This window comes from Trachurus japonicus, chromosome 10 (assembly GCF_045865225.1).
Source record: "Trachurus japonicus isolate A0001 chromosome 10, Traja_1.0".
NCBI classification, from domain to species: domain Eukaryota; kingdom Metazoa; phylum Chordata; class Actinopteri; order Carangiformes; family Carangidae; genus Trachurus; species Trachurus japonicus.
In genome coordinates this window covers 18,278,912-18,297,428 of record NC_140916.1, presented here as the reverse complement: position 1 = coordinate 18,297,428, position 18,517 = coordinate 18,278,912, and the positions used below count along the sequence as shown (strand labels likewise).

The following is an 18,517-nucleotide window of genomic DNA, read 5'->3' as shown; positions in this document are numbered from 1 at the left end:
GGAGAGACAGATATGAAGGGAAAGAGGGAGAGACAGCATAGAAGAATGCAGTAAATCCCTGAGCGACTGAACAATTCTCTGGAGGAAGAAAAGAGGAATTTTTATGTGCTGCAGGTGAGCAGAACAGAGAGGGAGGGAGAGAGACGAAGAGAAGGAGATAGACAGATGGAAAAAGAGGGAGAGAACGCGGGGGTGGCCGAGGGAATTTGAGGGAAGCGTGAAAGGGTTTGATTGTAGCAGAGAAAAGGGGACACATGGGGTGAAAATGAAGCACAAATGACACAAAATGTCACAAAATGGCCACTCGTGCAGTTAGAGAGGAAGGCCCGCAGACGGACACGGTGAAGGAGGAAGGCAGAGAGAGAGACATATGGAAAAAAGATTGGGAGACAGAGTGTGTGACAAAAAAAAGGATAGTGAGCAGATAGGAGAGAAAAAGACAGACAGGGAGGAAGAGGAGGTCCGAGAACGGTTCGACGAGCGCATCTGTGTGTCTTAAAGGAATACACCAGGTTTTTGGGAGTTTGGTCAGTTGGTCAGCTTTTGAAGACGAGATCACACACACACACGACTTTCATGTGACTCAGAAATCATATTTGATCTTATCTGGTTCAAGACAGATCATCTTTAATAGATGATAGGGTCTCCTACAAACGTTGATATACTATGACCTAATCAGTAGGCCTAGTCTAAATGTCTCAGAGGAGGATGTGTAGCCTACTGGTGCATTTAGATGCAGTCCAAGTGTTCAGTACATCCATTGGTTCAGCTTTGTTTCTGTGAAAATATCTTTTGTGTCAGGTTCAAGTTTAAAACTATAAGTACTCAGTGGACTTGCCACGAATCATACTAACCTTAACCCTTTCGGGTCACGTCTAATTGTTTACTGTAATCAGATATTTCTTTTGAAATGTGTAAATATTTTTCACTCATACCTGAAACCTTTGACTTTTGTCTCTCAGCTCTAAATCTATAGTGCCTCAATTTCATCACTTAACACAGTCCATTGAGGGGATGGTTCAGATTTTTACTCTGCTATTCTTATAGACAGATTAAATAATCCTTAAAGTGGATTTTACACACAAAAGTCTGTTTAAAAGGGAGCACTACTGTATATGAGAGCAGCTGTATGAAGTCGAGAAGTCTCATAAACTTCCTCAAATGATGTCCCAGAGTCTGCAGCCAGCCAGACTGTCGGTGGTCAAGCTGCAGTGTCAGTAACCTGTGTGTAGATACATCTGGTTCTGCTGCTCTGATTCGAACTGACGTTTACAGTTGTGTTGCTAAATCAATGCAGTCGTGCACTTTAATAGCTCCAAATAGTATAGCGTAATAGTGTTTGACCTCCACAGAGGAATTTCCCAGAGCGTTGGTGTTTTTCTATAGGATTAGGATAAGAACCAAATGATGAGGTGCTCTCTGAGAGAAATGAAAAGCTGCTCAGCGAGATGGACCTCACATCCCACTCCTCTGTCGGTGGTTAGTCTCGCTTTAGATCGCAGGCTGCCAGTCAGTCAGACAGACAGACAGACAGGTCTGATGGGCCCAACAAGCCAATAATGTCAATGCCTTGTCACTCACACTATATCCTTGTACTGGTATCGAAGGACTCGCCGGCTGAGTCGTGCTAAAAGGGCTGAGCTATCCTGTTACGTATTAGTTACAGCAATTTGTCTCTGCTTCGCTGACAGAGAGACAGACGCAGAAAGAGAAAGACGGAGACGACAGTGAGTGATGGCTGTTAGATAGCTCCGCATGACCAGCCTCATTCCAACGAAGTTCTGACACATAGAGATAATGATTCACACACGTGCTGCGTTTGCAAGCCCACACAGGGGCAAACAATACTCACACACACACATACATAGATAAACGCACACACACACACACACACACACACACACACACACACACACACACACACTCAGGCCATACAAAGCTGCCTTTGTTGACTACTGGCAGCCCCTCTGTCACTGCTTACTGAATGTAAAAAACACACTGCCTCTCCAGTGTGTGTGTATGTGTGTCTGTGTGAGTAAATGTAAGTGTGTGTGTGTGTGTTTCTACATATGTGTCATGCCTCTGTCAGCGTTAACCCTTTCCCCCACTTGCTGAGAGTCATGAGTGCATGTGATGATGTGTCAGTGTTGACAGTTGAGTCGACCTCTCCTGTAAGTCACTTCCTGCTGAACTACCAGGCTCATGTGTGTGCTTGTTTGCCAGCACTTGGTCTACGTTTTGTGCACGTCGGACTGTTTGTGTGTGTGTGTGTGTGTGTGTGTGTCAGGGAGGGTGTGTGTGGTTGTGTGCAGGTGTGTACCTTGGAGGTGATGGACGGGAGATTCTCATTGATCCCTTAATATCCGGCCTGAGGCGAGGAGAGGGAGCCAGAGAGCTGCCGAACATGTGGGGAAAGGAATAGTTGAGGGCAATAAAGCCAAACGAGAAAGAAAGACAGAAAGAAAAAGAAAGATAACAGGTGAGGAAGCGATAAGTGTGGGTGACGATGACGAGACAAGGGGACGTGCAAAAAAAAAACCCGATAAGAGGCCGAGGCGATGACGGAGACAGAGAGAATGGCGGCGCTGAAACAGACACAACAAGACAGCTGGACGGTTGGTGGGATTAGGGTGTGTTTGTACCTGTGCCTGTTTGTGCTCATGTAAATCCCTCACACGCAGGTCAGAGCCATGGTTTTTCTTTTCTCTTTTTTAGGGGGGGGGGAAGAGGAGCTTCGTGAGATACTGTGATGAGAAACCAAAGCAAAGTGGGTGGAGGGATGATGCAGTGGGAGGTGGGAAGTGGGAGATGAAAGGAAAGAAGAGTCGATCGTAAATTTTCACCCGGACAGACAAATAAAAACTCTCTCATACCCCCGCCTCAATCGCTCTGGTTTTTGCCATGAATGTGAGCCGGCCTTTGTTTTCCAGAAGACGCCTCTCCCCTTGTGCCAATCACCCGTAACCATCCCTATAAAACTAAAACCATTGCAAACAAAAATCCCAGATGCATTTTTTGTCTCTCCTCCCAAATGGCGTCCCAAATGACCAATATAACACCACGCTCTGTACAAAACCTACTATTTATTCTCTTCTGAGTTACAATACAGTATTTTCACACTGGAGAAAAAAATAAAATAAATAAACATCTTGTTCAATAAATATCATAGAAATATGATCCATAACCTTTAGTTACATCATCTGAGGCACATTGTAAAGACATAGCAATAAATTCATAACAAATGAAGCCATCTGTAAATTGCAAAAAATGGGTTTTTAAAAGGTTTGAAAAATCTACCTCAGTGTGTCTTATTTGAAGTGTGAAGTGACTCAGGGGAACAAGTTGACATATCGGGAACTCTTGTTTTCTCCCCAACAGTTACATATGAACACTGGTACCACTCCTATGTCTTTAGGCTTGAACCAGGAGATGCTGGTAAGTTACAGAGTGACTTTACTGTCCCTGTATTTACAGTTTCACTCACTACAATAGAGATTCTTCACAGGGGAAATAGATTTGCTAGATGAGTCTTTCTAAACAGAAGATTATCTTCATTGTGATCAATATCAAGCACAGGCAGCTCATACTGACCAATCACAGTTTCTTGCCATGTGATATCGCTGTAGCTGCTTCAGTTGTGGCATACAACTTTCACAGCAAATTTAGGTTTAAGCTAAAGGTCACGAATTAACACGTTTTATATTGTTTGTTTAATCTTGTTCTTGTTGGACGAATAACACTCTGTGGTTTTGGTGGGAATCAAAAGCTGGAATTACATCCCAGGCAGCCAATAGCAGATTAACCATTATGAGTGTAAAGGCAACAGATTAAACAAAGAAGATACACTGTGTTAGTTGGTGAGTTTTAGAGGTGGACACATTTTGTACCTTTTGGTCAAAGCCATTTCCAGTCTCAGTGTCATTCTGATACATAAGTCATGTGGATTGATTGATTGATTGATTGATCTAAATTTTCTCAAGAAAACAAAGAAAGATTCCCAAAATGTCTGAACTGTTCCTTTAAACATGGAGAAATTACAGGTTGATTAAGGTTGAGTTAAATATGTCATTAAATCTGGTACAAAGCACTGAATCAAAGGCAGCAGAGAAGTGAATGGTAGGTAAAGGCACCAAACACTACAGTAAGTGTGTGTGTGTATGTGCGTGTCCGTCGGTGCGTGCGTGTGTGTGTAGCATTGTTGTAGAGTTACTGTAACTGACCGTTCAACTTCTGATTACTCAGCAATACCACTCTGCCCGTTATTTCCGCCACTCACCCCCCTTGACTCACTCTTCCTCTCCTTTTCTGCCTCTTCCTCTCCTCTTCATCCCTCTGGCCATTTCCTCCCTTCCTTTTGTCTCTCACCCATTCAGACATTTTCCCTTCTGCCTTTAGAGAAAATGAATGTTTGCTGATTCACACATCTGGGGGTCACTGAATCAGTTCCCAGTCAATGGCTGCACTGTGTCTTGCGGCCTGTCACTCAGTCTATCCTTGTGTGTGTGTGTGTGTGTATGTGTGTGTGTGTGTGTGTGTCTAACCACCTACAGTGGCATTTCTGTTGATCCATGAGCCGTGAAGTCCGGTAACTCAGCCCCAGTCTCAGTGTGTCTGGCTCAATGAGCTGCTATGTGCATTAGGCGGGTGACAGTGCTGCTGGTAATGTGTTGGCTTTGTGTGTGTTATATTCCATTAGCACTTCTGGTGACCTGCCAGACAGTCCTTCATTCACTTATTCCAGTACAGTATGAATGAATGTGTTAAGCACGAATGTGTTTATGTGCTGTTGTCTGTTAAATCTCTCACTTTGTTTCCACTCAGATTACGTGCAAATAGACCTTCTGATAAACTGCACATTTGTGTGTGTGTGTGTGTGTGTGTGTGTGTCTGTCTGTGTGTGTGTGTTGTATAAGCGTCTGGTCTCGTCTCAGTGTCTCAACCTCGGAGTCTCCTCTTGAGGCGGTTGAAGTCCTTCGCCGATCTCCACAGCCAACTCTGCAGCTCGCGCAATATCCAGAACCCCTCCACCTTCCTGGCAAAGTCGTTCATGGTCGGCTGCACCGGCAGGAGTGAGGTGGAAGAGGTGGAGGAGGAGGAGGAGGAGGAGGTGGAGGAGAGCAGCGGAGTCAGAGGAGGTGAAAGGAGAGAGGTTCCTCTTCGTAAAGACAGAGGGACGGGCTGGGGGAGGAGCGTGTGCTTCTCACCTGCTCCGAACTGGTAGAGGAGGGAGAGGGTGGAGAGAGGAGGTGGGAGGGTGGGGGGGAGGAGGGAGCGAGGAGGCCGACGGTGCTGGTAGAGAGAGGAGGTGGAGGGAGCTCCCATGTGCGACTGTTTCTCCTCTTCTACCACTAACGCGATGGTTTCCTCTATAAAAAATCCATCTTCTTGTCTGAGTGTGTCTGTGCGATGTGAGTTCAGGTTGTAGCTGTACTCGTTGTCGTCGTCGTTACTCTGGATCGTCGGTTGCGTGCCGGGGTACGACACCTCAACCCCGGGTTCAGGCTGCTCCTCCTTCTCCTCTCCGTCCTCGTTGATACTCAACAACCTCCTCCTCCCCCACCTCTCTGCACCTCCGTCCTGCTCCAGCTCCTCCTCTTCCTCCTGCGTCGCTCTCTCGTCTTCGCTGGCGGCCCATTCCCCGCTCTCAGGCTCCTCCCTCTTCCCTCTCCTCCCTCTTTCTCTTTCTCTTTCTCCTCGCCCCCTCTCCCTCGACCCACCGCTCCTTCCTCCAGACGCCGCCCCCTCTGCTCTCCTCCCCTCCCCTTTCCCCCTCCTTTTTTCCACCAGGTCGACACTTACGCCGTCTTGCCGCTCTCCTCTCACCGCCTTCGTCCCGCTTCGTTTCTGGCTGCTGCTGCTGCTGCTGCTGCGCTGACTCACGTCCGTCCTCGTCCCGGCTCTGGACCGGTACAGGCTCTGGCTCATCAGAGGAGCTGGTCGGTCTCCCCCCGTCCCCCCCCTCTGAGGGTACTGCAGCTCGCCAGAGTTGTTGCTTCCCGTGTTCGCAGATGGAGGAGGAAGCGCGTAACCCAGCGTGGTCATCAGCGCGGATATGGAGCCCAGCAGTCCATCCAGGCCGGTGCAGAAGTGCAGCAGGGAGGTCTTGAGGGAGGGGCAGAGGGTGGAGCGGGCCAGCTCCCTGACCGCCGCCAGCAGCACGGAGTAGGCCCGCTGGTTCTGGGCCAGCCGCGCCTGGTTCTCCAGGCCGTGCCACAGCTCCAGGCGGGTGGCGGCGCTGGGCAGCGACAGAGCGGTGCTGTTGGGCCGCGGAGGGGAGAAGTCTTTCTCGTTGAACGGAGGGCCCAGGTAGGTGAGCTGGAGGAGGAACAGGAGAGGAAGAAGAAAGGAGAAGAGGTTTTTGTTTAATGGGCGTTCCTCAACCAGTAACCCTTTAAATTACGTGATAATGTCAAGAAATAGCCGAGAAATAACAGCCAATTTCGTAGTAATGTAGCCAAGAAATAACGATTGATTGCGTAGAAATAGCCCAGAAATAATTGATTGTAATTGAAAATTGCATGGACTCAGTGGAGACAAATTCTGGCCTTTCCCAAAAATTTCAAAGCATGAAAAGCATGACATTACTATAAAATTGACCGTTATTTCTAGGCTATTTACTACGCAATTAATTGTTATTTCTTGGCTATTTCTTGACATCATTATGTATTTAGTGGCCTGTAAATTAAAGCGTTACCCTGGAGGTCAAACAAAACATAACTTCCCCAGTCGGGGCTGCAATGATCCCTCAACACACAAGAAAACTGTGTGCACATCAACACACAAGTGAAGTAGGTCAAAGCTGAGTTAACGAAGACTGATGACTTTGAGGTTTTGCTTTGATCTGATCTTCTCTGTTGCCACATGCTCAGCAATTAATATGCTGAGCACAATGTTATGGGTAATTATATTAAACTATGAACCTATGACCTATGTTAGATCGTTTGAATTAGTGTAAGTGCATTAAAATGGTCTGAACCGAATATCACAAAGAGCTACTCACATATACGTCTTTGATTTCCTTCAGCTGATACTCCAGGTACTTGGTCAGCTCGTATGTGCTCTCTATCGAGCTTCTCTCACTGGCCAGGGTGTGTGACGAATCCAGGGCCATTGCCATGGCAGCAGCCAATAGCAGGATGAGCTGGTGCTGATGAACTGTGGAGAAATTAAAAGACGTTTAAAGAAAGTCTGATTAAAACGCATGCAGGGGGGACGGTGTGAGATGTTTCTTTAATGACATTCCAATCATGGGAGTGCAAGTGATTAACACACACACACTGCAGAGGTATTTGTAATCATAACAATGAGATGAAATTCATCTGAGCCATTATTTTCTCAGACATTTTGTGAATATTTAACTTGGAGTTCTTAATTAATTTGATTACTCCAGAGCTCAACAGACAAAATCACCTCCAGCAGCAGTTTCCAAAGCTTTAGCTCCGGCCTCTGCGCTGTTCACACTGTTTATAGGATTTTTTTTTTTTTACAATATTCTGGTTTATTTCTTTGTCTCTATGGCGATGGCCTCGTCTGTTTACATATTGCCAGGTCAGAGTCATCTGACACTGCCAATAAAGCTTTTTCCGCTTCTAACCTAATTTTAGATGTTTCTGGCTGTCGGAGGTTTACTCTGGCTTCAAATAAAACCTTGCTTAATAGCCTAAGACAGTCGGCTTCAGACAGTCAGACAAATGTCTCCTATGTTCGGTGCACCAGCCTGTCACACACACACACACACACACTTGAGACACATACACGTTCATTCCTGACCAATATCCCCAAAACAAAGCCATGTGGCTTTCTTTACAATCACAAACATTAATGTGTTTGTATCAGTTGTGTGTTTGCTGTTGACTCCGTGTTTACGTTTCAGAGTGTTTGTGTAGGTGTTTTACGTTACTGTGTGAGTGTTTGTGAGAATGTTTGTAGCTGTAATTGAGTGTATACAATGATTTTGCGTGTGTGTGGGTGCCGCAAAGTGTGTATATGTGCGTGTGTGTGTTGATGGGGGGGGGGTTGTAACACTGGAAACCTTTTAGTGCCCTTGTCTCTGGTTTCAAACAGAGAAAATTGGAGCTGAAAGGTGGTTTTCAACATTAAGAAACTCCGTGTCCATCCACTCCTCTTCATCCTGCGCTCCTTCTTTCCTCTCCTCCACTCGAGCTCAACACACACACACATTTCTCTTTGTCGTCTCTGCTCTCTGTCATCCTTTTCCATCTTCTCTCTCTCTCTCCCTCTCTATCTGTTTCTCTCTGTGCTTGCTCTCATCTCCCTGACTTTGAACGGTATCCAGTGATTTATGCCCGTAATTATGGGCAAAAACATGCCGCCGCTCAACAGGTGTGAAATATAGGCTATACTGCACAACGTGTGTGACCCTGTGTGAGCTTTCTCTCGTTTACTCACTCACACACACTTTTGGCCTCCTGTTGTCTGACTAATTTCATTCTTTTCTCCCGTGGAGCCAGTCACATGCACTTATTCTCTCACCTTACTTTCTCTACGTTTCCAGCTTATCTCTCTACTATTACTCTTTGGCAATCTATCTGTCTGATCATTACCGCCGCTCTCTACCCCCCACAATGAATAAGAGACCTGAAGTGAAAAGCTTAAACAGATTGCAAAACATTTATCCGTAACAGTGGTTCAGTGGTTCTAAGAAAACATGTTAAGAGTCAACACCTTTTCCCTCTGACTCAACCACTTATATTTGACGTATCGGTATGCACTCCCTTAACAGGGCTGGGTAGAAACTTAATGACGGTGTGTGTGTGCTCTATACATAGAAATGTATAGAGTAGTTGTGCAACATGCGTTAGAACTGCAGTAACGTGGAAAATGTCAGTTTTCTGTACGTCAATCAAACACGTTGCAGTAATCAGAAATGAAATAACAGGATAAGAATGAGTTAAGAATGAGTCCACAATCCCATTGTGTGTAATACAATTTTCACTGATGAAGTGAAACTAGCTAAACAAACGAACTGAAAAACAATAACATCAAATGACTGGGCTTCAGTGAAAGATTGACTGACAGGTTGGTGGAAATTCAAATTAAAATAGGATTAGAAATACTTGTAATCAAAATGACACTGACACTGACACAACAAACAGCTGCTCAATTTGAAATTAGTACTGCTTGACCCTGAGTTGGCGGCTACATGAAAGCATCCTCCATGACTATTTTCTAAATCACAGTGCTCCCACACACACCTTAAAATCAGTCAGTTTGGACAACCCCCATCAAGCAAGGCTCATCTCCTCAACCACAAAGGCCTCATCAGCTGTCAGGTGCAATAAGCATCTTTCATCAACATCAGAGGCTTTGGAGCTCATCAGTCCTCGGCCGAACATCCTCCATTTGCATCAAAACACCCAGAAACCAACACAACAACTGTGACTCTCAGACTACACAGCCCTCGAGGGGGAAAAAAAAAAAGGTTTGCATTCAGGAGAAATAAACAGGTACCAAAAAAGAAATAGCCTGAGATGGCGAAAGAAAATTCTCCTTGGCAAAAATCGACCCCAAACTGGTCCAAACCGTTCCCTTTTGTCTGCAGCCACATGTTCGGAGATGATTGCCAGACGTGAAAGGCTCTTGTTGTTTTGATTGAGCGCTGACATGGCTAAAAGCATCCTCCACTGTGGCTAAAAACAACCGCTCTTTTGTACGCATAAACTGAGGTAACTCAAACCCAGAGCCATGTTGTTGTTATATAATATTATACCGAGTAACTGCGCTGCAGTCGGCATGCAGCCTGACTTCAAGGCGAGCCCTGCAGGCTTGGGGCTGTGTCTGTGTACCTGGCAGTGGAAGCACACTCCGCAGGGCAGGGTTGAAACCAGAACATTCTCTGTGGGAGGATTGCATTACAGCAACACAGGGGTTCCCTACAACGGCCGACCGTGACCCCGCCTCTGTATGTGTGCGACTCCACGCGTTTTCACGCACATACCTATTAAGGTTACACATATGCGTTCGCAAAGGGGAGCTCCATTATTCACAACAGATCATATTTTTTATCCTCGGTTTGTCCGTTGATGCCGAAGTCAGATCTTGCACTCTGGAGTCTGGCTGCCATCTGCAAAACAGAGCTTGAACGCGGAGCTGCTGCGCTCCAGATAGGTCAGGATTAAACATTCCCTACAGGGTCAAGGTTCACAGGTGAATTGTGGGACGAAAGGTTGTGTTTAGGGGCAAAAAGAGCCTTGTAACGCACTTGACATGCTCCGCTCCAGACGGCGTTTTGGTAAACCAGTGACCCGGTGTTTTGTGGGTGCTGCTACGCTTCCATCCAAGAGGACTAGTATTTCATCTTTCCCAACATGCGCCACCATTTGAGGTTTTAAACAAGCACTTAAACAGAATTTGGTATTGTGGGAAAACCATGTGCGAGTAAATCTAGTCCAGGAAAAACTACCTCCGGTGCCAAAAAAGGTTGCCCTCTGACGATGTAACCACTTGAAAGAGGTCTTAAACAGAGAGGAAACATCCGTAACGTGGAAGATATTATAAATCAGGGCCAAATGAGATGTTTATCATTTCCAGTGCAGCATTGATTAGGATGACTATAGTATATCGTAATGGCATGCTTTTGATGAGTATGTTGTACGGGTTTGACAGGATTTGACATTAGTCAAGCCACTCAAGCTGGTTTTTGAAAAAAAAAAGAAAAAGGATTAAACATCATCTGCGATGTGTTTCCCTGGCTGTAGGCTATGTCCTCTCACTCTTAATACTTCACATGTATCTCTTTACTGTGTAGACCTCCTCTAGACAACATTAGAGACAGAAAGAAAGAGCCGTGATGTGACATGATAAGATGTGAATGACGTAAAAGACGGATTTTTATCCAGCCTGAGTCTGCAGACACACCTCCACAAGCTCAGCTTGAACCTCACATAAATTTGATTGATGTTAATGTTACATTCAATGCTTTTTTTTTCTTTCTACCAAGAGAGGAGAGAGAAATCTGACCACAATCTGGACATATGGGTGATTTGAATCTCTTTTGGTCTGCATCCTGAATGTAGCCTTTACTCAGTTCATGTCAACGTCGTGAATCCATTGCTGAGCTGCCTTCTAAAATGCTCTAATGCCAGGATCACGTCACATGAATCAGGTCGTAATTTTTGAGAAGCAGAGTCAACAAAACCGCTCACATCAGCCTCCTTCTAAATCAGAGATGTCATGACTTCAAAACAGTCAAAAAGATCTTTTACTGAGACACTTTTTCTTAACAAATCTCGATTTTGTACGAGCAAGACTTTATAACACACCCAAAATGAAAAAAGGGGTTACTGCTGCTCTTTAACTTTTTTTATTCGAGTCATAACTCTGGTCTGCTCTAAAAGGTAACTCTTTAAATCTTACGACCAAAATGTCAGAATGAATATAAGCGATATTGAACCGCAGCCACAGAGGCAGAAACACGGTAAAAAAAGAAAAAAAACATAGTGGCCTTCTTCGGAAGAATAAAGGAACATAAGGCCTTCAGTAGTAGTGTCTGAGCGGACTCTGTGTTGACAGCTGTTGCGATGATATGGGGATCCTAAAATGCTTCGCAGAGATACAATCAGGACACTTGGAGCTTTCAAACAATGTGTAATTTGTCAAGGTTGTGTGAAGACTAAAACACACCTAAAACAGTGTTACCAAGGCCAAAGCGTCCCACGGGTGGGGCGGTGTATTAACAGTCTTCCTCAGTGAATGAACAATCGAAGTTGTGCATTTACAACATCCAACAACACCGGGCTAAGACCCAGTCGCTGAAGAAAAAGATTGTGGGATGGGGCTGAAAGCTCCAGGAGTCAGAATAATCTGTTTGTGTTCCCAAGATCGAGAATGAAACTCCTATTAAGTATCACCAAAATCCACATACTGCAGCCACATGTGATGACTTTGATCGCCAATATATCGCAGTGTTACTTTTAAATGTCATTGTCTATTACCCTTTTTTTAAAACTTCACAGGTCTCACGTTTCCGCCCCTGAGTGTGCAGCGATCCTCTGCCTTGTCTCACATATTTGTTGTCATCCAGCTAACGTGGCAGCGGCGAAGCTGCAGGCTCACTGTGGCTTTGTTGACAGAAAAGTTCTCAGTCGGAGCCAAATCCAGAGAGGCTGTTTGTTTCTTGCATAGCTTTTTAATTATTCTGTTGCACTGTACCTGGTGGCAATTTTGCCTCCTGTCAAAACACTTACTCTAAACATAAACACACCTGTGCAGGGACGCCGGGGGGCAAAAAACACGTGTCAACACACCCATGTGAGCCACAGTGGAAGTGGACAGTGACACACGCCGGGCGACTGAGGGTGAGCGGGACCCGGGGTGAGCGGAGGTGGAGGGGTTTGACAACGTGGGGGTCAGGGTCAGTGTTGTGTGCCTGTGTACAGTTAGGGGCCAGATTTATGTGCAGTCTGTACTCAATCATATGTGCATTCCTCCACTAACTCAACACACACAAATGTGCATGTGCACACGCACACGCGTATGCATCCAGATTGTGCACTGGAGCACAGATCCATACATGCACAAACGTTATATTGAATAAATACATATAAAGGAAAAACTATGCACACACACACACGCGCACTTTCCTATCTCTTCTCCCAGGAGATTCCTTCCTCTGGAGTTTGTTCATACTGAATTTCAAATTGATCCTCTTGGCACTGGACACACACTGGGGTTGCCAAACAGCATCAATGACCCACAAACAAAGCCAAAAGAAAACACACATTAAAAAAGCCAATAAAAATTATGTTTATGCCCAGAAACTCTCTGAGCAGCCATCTCTTGCTGGTCATAAACTCAACCCCTTCCCCCTTTTTGCCTTGCTGTCTGTCTTCCTTTTCACCTTATAAGCCAATCTATCCTTGTCCCCCCCTTTTTTTTTTGTAAAAAAAAAAAAAAAAAAAATCTGTGGATTCCAGTTGCTGCATGCTTTATCGCCATGTTTGGTTTCAATTTCGTTGTCGCTTCATCTGTCCCCCCTCTCTGCTGCGCCTAAATCTTCCAAAAACGTCGAACTTCCATTTCAAAGTTCACCTAATTAGCCTTCTCCTCACTTCCTTTCACTAATTGGCTCCACTCGTTCCCTCCGTCGACATCTTTCATCCCCTCTCTCCTCATTTTTCAGACCATCGATTTTTAATTTACCTTTCATCCCCCACTTCCCAACCCCTCGTTACCCTCACCCCGACTACTCTCCATCTCCACCCCATGGTTTTCTTAAAAAAAACCAAAAAAAAACCGGATGATCAGGCAAAAGTCGGAGCTGAATTTGAGCTTCAGAATCAACAGTGGAAAGTTAATGGGTCATGACAGCAAGATTTTGAAAACCGTAATTTAAAAAATATGTGTTTCTTCATCATCTTCAGTCGCAGTAATCAAAATACAAATTGGCCATGAACATTTTTTATTAGTTGCAGCCCTAATGTATTGGCTTATTTATCTTTTGTATTTCTTCCATTATTTTTTGGTTGGATATCTCTTGCGCTCTGCTTTTATTAATTAATCGATCAATGTTACTAACAAATCAGCTTTTATTTAGTAGCTGCAGCTACACTAATTGTATTAGTGTTGTTGCTGCTGTTTGCTGTGTCTCTTTTTGTTATTGCAGTGCACGAGCGAACACATTACTTTCACGTCTGGGGATTAATAATTAAATCTATTATTTATTTCAGTATTTCAGTATGTGCCGGTTTGTACTTGAATTTCAAGGGGCAAATATTGCACATTTTGCACCGCTATATTTATAATACCGCACCAGGTACTTGTTGGGTAGTGCAGATGAATCTGCAATGTTGAAATCTACAATACATTGTGAATAACTATCCAACGGTATATAATTTTTTTTTTTTAAATTAACCTCACTCTCACCTGTCACAATGTTAAAATGCAGGTTACATTAATCCATCGGTAAAAATAAAGCTCAGCACGAGGCCCGTTCTTTCTGCGTAATTTGTATAAAATAAAATAAATACTGTAATACTAGCTCTGCTCGAGCAAAGGATTTGAGTGTGAGGAAAGATATTCTGGGGCCTTGAAGGATAGAGACAGAGGAGAGGTGGAGGAGGATAAGGAAGAGAGGATTTGAGAGGAAGGAGGGAGAGGAAAAGGAGTTGGTGGAGGGGAGAGAGAGAGAGAGGGAGAGAGGGAGAGGGGGAGAGAGGGAGCCAGGGAGGGAGAGTTTTTGTGAAGCGAGGGGCCATGTTAATTTGGGAAAAATGTAAACAGCATGTGTAACTGTTCAAAGCGTGACCGACTCATTTTATATCATTCCCCCCTTCTCTCTGCTCTCTCTTTCCCTCTGGGTGCTGCTAACTTCTGTCAATCTGCACTGCATTAACCCCTCTGCCGCCAGTTCCTCCTGCCCTCTCTCTCTCTGTTTCTGTATTTACTTTTATCTATCTCTACCTCTCTTCTCTCTCTCTCTCTCTCTCTCTCTCTCTCACACACACACAACCATCTTCACCCCCACATGTCCTCTTCACATCCATATATACGTATGTACCGTGAAGAATGGAGGATGCCGCTGAGTGAATCAAAAGGTTGTTCCTCTCTTGTACGCATCCCTCCCTCCCCCTCTCTTTCTCTCTCTCTATCTATCTCTGTTCACTCGTCCTTTGTTTCTTCCTATTGGCCGGTGTGTTTGAACTCAGTGGTCCAACTTTTATCTGAAACACACCGACACTAATTCATTCCTCCCGGCAATAACAGGCCTCTTCTGTGTGTGTGTGTGTGTGTGAGTAGAGAGAGAGAGCGAGAGAGAGAGGGAAAGGTCATGTGTGTTTAAAATCAGTGATGATCAGAAAATAAATGTTTCTCCTCTACATTTCTGTGCATGTATGTGAGTGTTTGTGTGTGTGTGTGTGTGCGTGCGTTCATGTTCACCTGAGGAAGCGAGTGTGTGTGCGTGTGTGTGTGTGTATGGTGTCAAAGGTGGCATGTTATTCAACAGCTGAGGTTTGTGTGTGTTTATTTGCTCTGCCCTCCGCTCTCTAAAGTAACCCCAGGTCGGGTTCACGTGACCACGGCAACGAGAAGGGGGGAGGATGGAGGGGGAGAGAGAGACGGAGGGAGACAGGAAGTTGGTGCCCACATCATTTTATCCCTCACTATCCTGTCTTCCGCTCTGTCTTTCTTTCTTTCACCTCCTTGCCCGTCTTTTCATAGACACGGAGCAGCAGCCGCACCAGTTGTCCCACGGGGGGAAAAGTGTTTTTCTATGTGTGTGTGTGTGTGTGTGTGTGTGTGTGTGTCCTCTCACACCCTGACTAACGTGAATCATGTACTTTCTCATATCAGTGACAGCTAACTAGACAGGGGCTTTAGCTGCCTCCGACCCCTTCAACTCATGTAATTTTTTACTGTGAATAAGACCCCCGCTCTCACCCCCCCTCATCTCTCTCTCTCTCTCTCTCTCACACACACACACACACATTCTTTTTATGTCTTTTCTCTGTTTCACAGAGAGCGAGAACACACATTCTTGGCAAATATGAAAAATATAAAATTACTTTGAAAGCAAATAAAATCTCCCCCTGTGCTGACAGTTTGCTTTTTTTTGTTCCTCTTTAATACTTTTTGAAAGGTTCATAAGGTTTTATGATAAGTCCTGAACTCATCTGTTATGTCATCTTTAATTTTCTAATGTGAAGTAATGATCCATCTTTCAACTTATTCTGTGTAGCCTACAAAAGATAGAGGGGGGAAAAAACACTAACAGACCTTTAGTTAATTTCTCCCCAGGGTCACAAAAAAAACCTTTGATCAGAGTTTTCAGGTCATGTTTGGGTTTAGATTTTTGTTTTTGTTTTTTTGGGCTGCAAAATGTGCGCGCGAGATACAATTATCCTACATGCGCAAAATGATCTGAAGCTCACAGTCCTGTGCTTTTTTTTCCCACAATTCCTACAGCCTATAAAATTGCCAGTTTTTGCGTATTTGCACTAGGCTATATCCATACTATCGGCCTAAATTAAAAAGAGTAAAAATAAGAATTGTTAACATTTTAGGATATAAATGGTAAATTATATTTTAGCCAAAACAAATTGTGCCTTTTGTCCGTTTATAAAACACTCATTAAAAGTTTTTTTTGCTGTCATGAACTCACCGCGGCAGAACCTTTTCATTTTCCTCCAAATCCTGTTATTCCGTTCAGTGCGCTCAGAGGCTCGTGCGCTGGAGGATTTGAGAGCCAAAATAAAGCGATGATGGTGATGATGGTGATGATGGTGGTGATGATGATGGTGGTGGTGGTGATGGTGATGGTGAAGGTGATGATGATGATGATGTCCTCTCTCCTCTCGCAGATTAGTTCGCTGCCTTCGAAAATCGCAAACTTCTCATCACGTGTCGACTCCTGTAGGACTTCAGTCTGCTCTCCTCCACTCTGGAGATGATGAAGAGGGGGAAAAATAAACTTGCAGGTGATGACGTCTAAATCCTGTCAATGAATAAAGTAGGCTATTGATTATTGGATAGATAGCTGATCGAAGCCTAGAGAGAGGAGGCAGTCGCAGGATGGAGCTGAAATATTGACGCTCCGCTGCCTTGGTGTGTGTGGTCTGTGTGACAGACTGAATGACGGCGGAGCCTTTTTGTACCTCCTCCTCCTCCTCCTCCTCCTCCTCTTTACCCGTTTCTCCCTTTTTCCTCCCCTCCCATTCTCACCCCATTCTCTCCATCATTCCTCCTCCTCGGTGCTGCTGCTGGTGATTCACCGGGTTGACGCATCAACGCAGTTCAACTTGACAGAGCCGCTTCACGGGACTTGTCGCAACTCATTCCGGTCTCCCTCACCTCCTCTCCTCCTCCTCCTCCTCACCCCCTCCTCAGAACAATCTGACTGCTGCCGTTTGATCTTTAATCTGCTTCCCTTTAATAAAGTGCTGGGAGCAGCCCTGCGACCCTCAAATCATCCAGGAATTACACGTGGTGCCTCTGTCTTTATCTACTCTCTCTCCCTCTCTTCCAATATCTAGCCTATCTTTTTTTCCTTTCAGGCCTGTGGGCCTACTGGTTTTTTTTTTTTTTTTTAATCATTATTATTATTATTTTTTATTAGGCTACTTTAAAATAAGAAAAAAATCACAAAATTTCAGAAGAGATTTAAGAAAATATTATAGAAGTGTAGGGAAAAAATACCCGGCCTTAAATCGAATAGAGTTCAAAAGGCTCTGGTCGATTTATTTAGTGAGGAGAGTTTTTATTGAGTATAAACTTTGTCTTTAAAGTGAATAGCTGTCGACAGCGATATTATAAGAAGACTATAGGCCTATAAATTTGGAGGCCTCTCGCAAATTCCTAGGTTGCCTCTCTGAGGGAATAATCTCGTCTGTTTTCCACTCAGATTCTCAGAGTGAAGACAACTGTTTTCTTCTCCTCTTCATTTCCTCAGGTTTTAGTTTTTATTGACAGTGGGATTATAGTGATCCCCCTCACCCCCATCACTCAGCATACCAACACCAGCACACACCTTGGCGCGCTCCACTGTTAATTGTTGTCTGTTTGTCCAGGAAAAAGAAAAGAAAAAATCTCATACTCACTCCATGTCGTTTGTTGGCTCCTCCGTAGAATTCCCCACTCCGATATAACAAAATGTGAGGCTTTGTGTGTTTCACCACCACCGCCCAGGTAGTGTGGAAGTAAGAATGGATGAACTGACCTGATTATGTGGGATGACCGTGTCCTCAAGGCTGGATCAGCAACTGGCCAAGAGAGGGGGCAGAGCTCCAGGGCCTCAGGAGCTTCCCACTCATTGTGCGTCAACTGCAAATCTAAAACGAACTCCCCGTGGGATATGCACCACTAAAGCACAACTTTAACAGACATTATTAAGGTTTTTCTATTATTATTTTTTTTTTTTATGTGTCCGGTTTCATCTTGAAGGGCCATCTTTAAGTGAGTCCCTGTGTTGAAATAAGACATTTTAAAGATATTTGTTTCACTTACGTTGTTGCATTTTCTTATGAATTTGTTTAATCAAAATTCCATCAAGGAAATGTAGGTCCAGCATGAAAAAAAAAACCTACTCACAAAGTGCACAAAGAGCGTGATATAGGGCCAAATATTTCCCTCCCTATGACGTTTATCCGACCACAATCTTGAGGTCACACACACACACACACACACACACACACACACACACACACACACACACACACACACACACACACACACACACACACACACACACGTTAAATAACTATAGCTATTTAAAGCCTACTGTGATTTAGTAGATGTCATATCATTTTCTCTTTCATTGTAAACTTCTAGGGACAGGCGACCTCTTTTTTACTCCGTGTCATAATCACAATTCAGAATAGAATAGAACAGAACAGAATTGAGTTGAATAGAATAGAAAGGAATAGAATGGAGGTGAACAGAATAGAACAGAATAGAATAGAATGGAGATGACTAGAATAGAATGGAATATGTTGTGTGCCACCCAGTGGCGGTGATTGATACCTGCAGTCTTCTCTGCCTCGCGCAGACTTTTAGAAACTTT

At 44.4% G+C, this 18,517-nt stretch overlaps 1 protein-coding gene across 1 annotated transcript; it reads right to left on the bottom strand.

Moving 5' to 3' along the window:
* Nucleotides 1–3,068: 3,068 nt before the first annotated feature.
* On the bottom strand, nucleotides 3,069–16,580 carry clcf1 (cardiotrophin-like cytokine factor 1). Its single transcript, XM_085789724.1, has 3 exons — nucleotides 16,121–16,580; nucleotides 7,001–7,155; nucleotides 3,069–6,315 (listed from the first exon to the last, which is right to left on the bottom strand). Exons 1-3 carry the CDS (start codon nucleotides 16,137–16,139, stop codon nucleotides 4,936–4,938), a joined length of 1,554 nt encoding a protein of 517 aa, XP_085645850.1. The 5' UTR covers nucleotides 16,140–16,580; the 3' UTR covers nucleotides 3,069–4,935.
* Between the last annotated feature and the right edge of the window lie 1,937 nt (nucleotides 16,581–18,517).